At 46.3% G+C, this 6,488-nt stretch overlaps 1 protein-coding gene across 1 annotated transcript; it reads right to left on the bottom strand.

The window, feature by feature from the left end:
• Positions 1–1,557: 1,557 nt before the first annotated feature.
• Positions 1,558–1,993, bottom strand: LOC131215529 (cytochrome b5). Its single transcript, XM_058209919.1, has 2 exons — positions 1,742–1,993; positions 1,558–1,668 (listed from the first exon to the last, which is right to left on the bottom strand). Exons 1-2 carry the CDS (start codon positions 1,991–1,993, stop codon positions 1,558–1,560), a joined length of 363 nt encoding a protein of 120 aa, XP_058065902.1.
• Positions 1,994–6,488: the final 4,495 nt, after the last annotated feature.

Raw genomic sequence — 6,488 nt, 5'->3', positions numbered from 1 at the left:
CAACCGCCCGGCGTGCCCGGCGTGAGGTCTGGTGGTGATTGCTGTTAGTGTAAGCAACTTCAGGAGAACGGTGAAACACCACAAAAAATCCCTCTCGAAAAGAACGCCCTAAGCTCGGAACGCCCGGCTCCCCAGCTGATCCCGGAACCCGAAAGTGAGGTAAAAGCCCACACTCGCCAGGTTCGCCCGCTCGGTAAAGGTGTCGCCCCGTTTCCGGCCAGCGCGGCTAACGGGAAAATCCAGAACCGGCCTCAAAAAAAAAACGGCGCAATCCCCTCTTTCAGTTCACCGAAATCCGTGTAAGACACTGGAGCGAGAAGTTTTGCACTACCCGCTGTCAGCAAGTTGCATCGTGCGCGATCGTGTGGCAGCCCCCGGAAGCTCCTCAGGACCTCTCGGGTGTCTCGGCCGAACGGCACGTCCGTGTGCGGCACCCTAGGGCTCCGTCGGTCCGTTATCCCGGTCCGGCCCGGCCCGACCCGGATCGAGTATTGGAATGCTAGGGCACCCAAGAAAAAAAGCATCTCCCCGCATGGCCTTCCCTAACACATAAAGTTTTTTAATGATTTATGTGGCTACTTCACCTTTTTCGGACGGGAAGTCAGCGGAACTTCCTCTATCCTACGTGTGAACTGCTCCGAGTGGCCCCGGGCCAATGAACCGCACACCAGAACCGATCGGGGAGACGAAGCGGAAAAGACCGCGGACCACGGCGCGCTCGGGTGCCATTTTGTTTCGCTTTTGTTTCCGGTTCGGACACTGGAGAAATTAAATCAAAATGTTCGCTACATGCTCTTTAGCGGATTTTAAATGCATTTGCGATTGGCTTATTGGATTAACAACAATATTAATACTATGTTAGTGGAAACGTCCAGAGTCTTATCGTCCAGAGTGTCAAAGATCACTCGGCCCATTGGAACCTCTTTACGGCTCACGCTAAATCCTCCGATCCATTGTGGCTTTCAGGGGCCATCAGCTTTTTTTGCTCTTTTCGATCCGAAAATATTACCATTCCAGAGTGAAAGAGTACCGCAAAGTTCGTGTAGCCGGCAGCGACAGGACCGGTTTTGCTGGACCGGTTTTATAAAACTTAAAAACGGAAAATCGGCAGACGTAGAACCTGGCCCCCGGGCCCCGGCGAACATACTTCACTTTTGGGCCACGAAACGATCGATACGGGACGTTCGACCAGGAACCGGCCCAAATCAAACCACAAGGCCCCCCGGGGAACGGGTCACCGGTAGGTCCGGTGCATGCTTAAAAAAGGCATGCCAGCGTCGCTCGGTCGGCTCGTTTTGGCAAAACTTTGTATGTTTAACATTTTACAACTACCTTTGGGTGCTACCTTTGGGCTTGCGTTTCGGCGTCTATGAATGAACGACTTGTAGCCATCAGCTGTAGCTTTAAAATGTTCGACAGCCGTTCAGCACCACCTGCCCTCAGATTCCTTCCGATACGTATACGCCTTAAATACGTGAATTTATGTTGCAGTGAATTGAGGAGATGCTTCGGATTTACTGAGTAAAGTTTGGTTATTACGATACACTAAAGATTACACTAACAGCACAAGAGGAACCTTCGTCGCTTTCGTGGTTGCGATTCTTCTTCCGTCTGCTCCGCGGTGGCGCTTTTGGCCGCTTTCGCCTTCCGGTTCTTGGCACGATCCTCCTGCAAGTGAAAGGAGGCCGTGTTGCCGTTACGGATCGTTACGTCACCACCAACACCGGGGCGCTTCACTTACCTCAACCAAAACACCGATTTGCAGCGTTTTCAGCTCCTTCATCGCATCCGACGAATGGCCAAAGTCATCGAAGTCTTTCGTGCCATCCTTTCCGGCCCACTCGGTGATCAGCTCGCTGCCGCCCGGGTGGTTCTCCATGTAATCGGTGACATCGTAAACTACGTCACTGACCACGATCCACGTGCGCGTACCGTTCTTGCCGTCGTGTAACGCCACGTCCGCCATCGTGTACTGTGTAACCTCCGCCGGCATGATGGTGGAACTGAGCACGACCACGGTCCGCGAAATGGATGGCCTTCATTGGGGCGGATTCTACAAATTTATAGATGCTTTCGGCCCGGCCCGTCCGATCCGCGTGTAATCTTGTGGGCGTGCGAAGATTATGGAACACAGACAGTGAGATCTACGTGATTTCAGACAGCATTGCCGCAGGCGGAGCTATCGGTACGTGATAGCGGCTATCGGAACGGTGATCGGTTCGAGCGCCGACGCCAGTTTGTTACGAATGTCGGATCATAGCGAGGCAAAGATAGCGATAAGCGTAGCTTGGGAAATACTACTTCATGCTGAATCACTTTCAATAACATTTTTTTGCGGTAGCTCCAACAAAACCCGTAAACTGCTAAATCAAATCAGCTTGCTGAACCAATCAAATGAAATGTAGATGGCGCGCAAGAGCGGTGGTTCGCGTCACCGCTATTGTCAGTATGCAACATTGCACGAAAATAAACAAAAGATGGCAGGAAAATTGTATACAATTTCGGCATCGCATAACGCATACAATTTTCTTAATCGGGATTTTACGCGTAAAATTGTAGTGGTATTTTTAAACTTATGAACTTATGGTTATCAATGAAAGGAGCAATACGAGCAACAACCAGAGTAAGCAATAGAGAATGGATCAGCAATAGACCACCAATCGAACACACAAACACTACATCACAATACAAAACCATCAACATAAACAATAAGATAAAACCATCAGCCACAAACCACGGTAAACCATCAATATCCGACAACCGAGCAAGCCGCAAGGATAAGGCGTCCTTGGGGTGAAGAAAATGCCACTGTACCCGACATCTTCCGTGAGAAAAAAGAGATAATAAATACGTTCTTCGTACGTTCTAAGTCCGCTCGTCATGAATAACACAAATTAAGTGTTACATTCCTGTTCAACATTTACACAGTTTATGAGATACTACACCAAGGTCGGTAAGATAGGATAAGAGACATCCATAAATGTGTGCACTATAACAACATGTTAAGTATTCAACAGCCCGCCACATAAAAACTACTTGATTCTGAACTTGATTCTTTCGCTGTCCAGCAAGTGCTACACATAAGCATACGATTAAAGCTCTTTTCGGAATATTCAATCACCCATCACCCGTTTGGTTAAAAAAGCCATAGCTACTTCGGTAAATGAATTGAGGGTTTTATTACCACCTCAACCCGTGGCGCCAATGCAAATTCGTACGCAGCCGTTGATTGATTAACGTCCTACTCCCTAAAGGGCCACCAGGGTCAAAAGATTGACGTCTTTTTGGCTAACGAAATGCCGTAAATATACATTAATCCAGACACGTTTGCGAGGGCGCGTAAGCAGTAGCTGAAGTTTGTTTGAAATAGCACGTTTCATGTACCCTTTTAATTGCTACAATTGAAGGGTAGACGCTCGTTAGTAATTCTGCAGGGCGCGAAAGAATGGGCCAAAACGATAAAACATCCTCCACGGTGGGAATAATTAATGTTTGCAGTCATAAAGCATGAACCAAAGTGTTCGATTGAAAACGATAATCATGAATAGATTTGTAGTCTTCGTCGTGCTGCTGGCAACGACTAAGAAATGGGCTTTTCAAGGTAATTCGCACATTTTATTATGTTTAGTTAAGGGGATTTTTTGAGCTTAAAAGGTAAAACGTATTAACTGTAAATAAAACTTGTAGAACGTGATGTATATAGCTCTTCCATTGTCATTAAGGGCCTATTAATGCGTCAAATTAAAAAAAAAAAACAAGGAACTATAAAACGTTCATTCTAATTCATGATCTGCTCTTATGTTCCCTATCAAATTGATTTATCGTATGAATAATGTTTATGAAACTTAATATTAGTATAGAAGAAGAATTGTTGCACAAACGAACTGTAAACACCCGTAAAAAGGAAAAACTTATCAATAAAATTAAGTAACGTCCTCACCTAACAAATATCATACCGACCTGTGCTAATAGAAGGAGAGAATACAACGCATTAGGAACAATTGGCACGGCTCTGAGTTAAAAAAAAAATTTTTCTTGTCGATAATTACGTTCCGGGCTGCTATCGAAGAATGCAAACGGTAAATTGGAAAGTCTCTTTTTCGTGAAACTATCGAACGGCCATCATGCCCATTGCCGCCGCACCATTTGAGGACGATTTTCAGCCGTTTTGTGCTTTATGCAAATCAGGGCCATTTTGTTCAAACGTTCCCACTCGCTCCGAATGCAAATCGTAGCATATGGAATGGGTGCACGGATCGAACATCCGGCCAAAGAAGGCAGAACGAATGGTCGAGCACAAAAAATATCATTAAACCTTATTGCCGCTGATCGTATCGTAGAATCCATTGATCATTGCAATAAAAGTGGGGGTGACTGCCAAAAATCCTGACCCAAACTGAGCCCGACTTCCGATCGAACTGAAAGCCGGAACTGTGCCGGCAAGCGGGACAGGAAAGATTTGCCAAACTAGCTCTCGGGCCCCGGAATTGAGATACCTTTCGCACGTCGAAACTCGGCACCGGCCAACGAGGCCAAGGCCCGGCCAAGAAAACGTGGATGAATTGTGACTCTCCGATTCGTCCTTGTTTATTCCTCTCCTGCGCGAAACCTGATCCTCGTTTCTAGGATAGGTTATGGTTTGTGGCCGTGACCACCCGGTGGTGCCGTTCTCTCCTGCACCGCCGTGGGCATGTTTATAAATCTGTGCGCTCCATGACAGACACCGGGACGCCCTGCCGTTGGCCGGCAGCCATCGCCAACGGCACACACGGCGGTGGAGTCGTCCTGGCGCTGACTATGCGACAGATTTGGGATCCCGCCGTACAGGCATTATGTGCGGGAAAACCGAACCGAGGCCAGGTTTGGAATGTGGCCTCTGGCTATCACATCGCAACGGAAAGGATTTCTAGCGATGAAAAAGGTCAGCTGGGAGTGAAGGATAAAAGGCAACCCTCGGGAAGTGACACTGCACGAAAGAACCTGTCGCTGCCACGAGTGAAATTTCAATCAACACAAACAATTGGGTTCGTTCTAAATTCAAAGGTTGTGTAAGACACAGGTTTTGAAAATTAATAACGTTACAAATTGATCGATGTTCAACATTTTTTCTCTCACCAAGATACAGCAGTTTGCAAAAACCAGGTTAAGTCGTTCGTTTTGATGAGTTTGTACGGAGACTCCATCGTTTCAGATACCCGGATTACAGAGCTCGGTGGAGCTCTGATTTTTACGACCCTTATGGCGCCAAACTAGCCGACCGAACGGAGGTGGTCGTACTGTAAATTAAGTGCCTGATTAATGGGCCGTTATCGAGCCATGCTGGGTTGCCGGATCTGTGGTTTGTGGCGCGTTAGGCCCCAGCTCCCAAGTGTGGACCTTCATTGGCACTTTATTTCAGAAAGTCCTTAAAAATATTCTCCCTCTGGCTATACGCACTTCCTGGAAAGGTAATTCATCCATCAAATGTTCCGGCTGCCGTCCTCTCGCATGACGCAGCTGGACGCCAGCGTAATCCGCACGGCAATTAACTAGCTGTTTATGCGATTTGTCGCTTTTGGAAGCTCGTGGGAGCCAGAAATGCTTGGTCCGTTAGTGCAAGGACAGGAATATTAATTAGCCAGGGTTCGGTTCGTTCGACCAACCGATCTGCAATAAAGTCGTGGGAAACCCGAATGGCTCAGCCGCATCAGACACACCCGGTCGGCTATTTTAACGCAATTTTTTGCTGGCCAACTTCATACAAACTCATTCATTGATTTTACGAAGAGAATTGTGGCTAAACGTAAACATTAGGCTGTGCTTCACTAATGGAGAAATAAAAGAAATTTCGTAAAATAATAACTTACTGTGGCATCACTATGTTTTCAATGTGACCAATTTTTGTTTAAAAATATGGACTTTTAAGTGAAACGTGAAAATACTGCGTTTGATTGGTGAAATATATTTGTTAGTAATTATCCAGTAAATTTAAGCAATTTGTAAAATGGCAAGTTGCCGCAATATTCTTAAATCGTCACTTGATAGAAGCCGTTTTGGAAATCCACCATCTTTGTAGTTAGTTTAGCATAACTAATGTAAAAGGTATGCGGAAACATTGTTCAAGAGCAGTTTGGTCCTTTTTGTTTTTCGCTCCACGATCCATAATCCAGATAAATCCACGAAGATAGGCCACAAAATGCCGCAAACTCTAACGCTTTAAGCTCGATGGAGTGGATCCGACATCCCACAGCAATGGGTACATAAAAACAGCGAACCGTGTTTTGAGTAAGTTGTAGTGCGGTCATGATTTCGTAATTATCGGTGAGGCTGAAATTTGGGCTCCGAAACTAATAACAAACATGATCTAACTTTCTCCTGCTGCTTCTGCTGCATGTAAACCTCAGTTACACTGATAAAGTAGGGCAACGGCGGATGGTAGTCAATTTGCGTCGCCTGTTTCCACCGTCAAGAGCATGCGGCATGGTAACGTTAATGGTTTAAATAATAAT

The sequence above is a fragment of the Anopheles bellator genome, chromosome 1, assembly GCF_943735745.2.
Source record: "Anopheles bellator chromosome 1, idAnoBellAS_SP24_06.2, whole genome shotgun sequence".
Lineage (NCBI taxonomy): Eukaryota > Metazoa > Arthropoda > Insecta > Diptera > Culicidae > Anopheles > Anopheles bellator.
Note: the sequence above shows the minus strand (reverse complement) of the source record. Positions and strands in the feature narration are given on the sequence as shown.

What these genes read in the sequence shown, in the direction of transcription:
- LOC131215529 (XM_058209919.1), bottom strand. Translation starts at nt 1,993, where the DNA reads ATGCCGGCGGAGGTTACACAGTACACGATGGCGGACGTGGCGTTACAC. An exon ending in AAATCGGTGTTTTGGTTGAG is followed by an intron (nt 1,669 to 1,741) that starts GTAAGTGAAGCG and finishes TTTCACTTGCAG; the next exon opens with GAGGATCGTGCCAAGAACCG.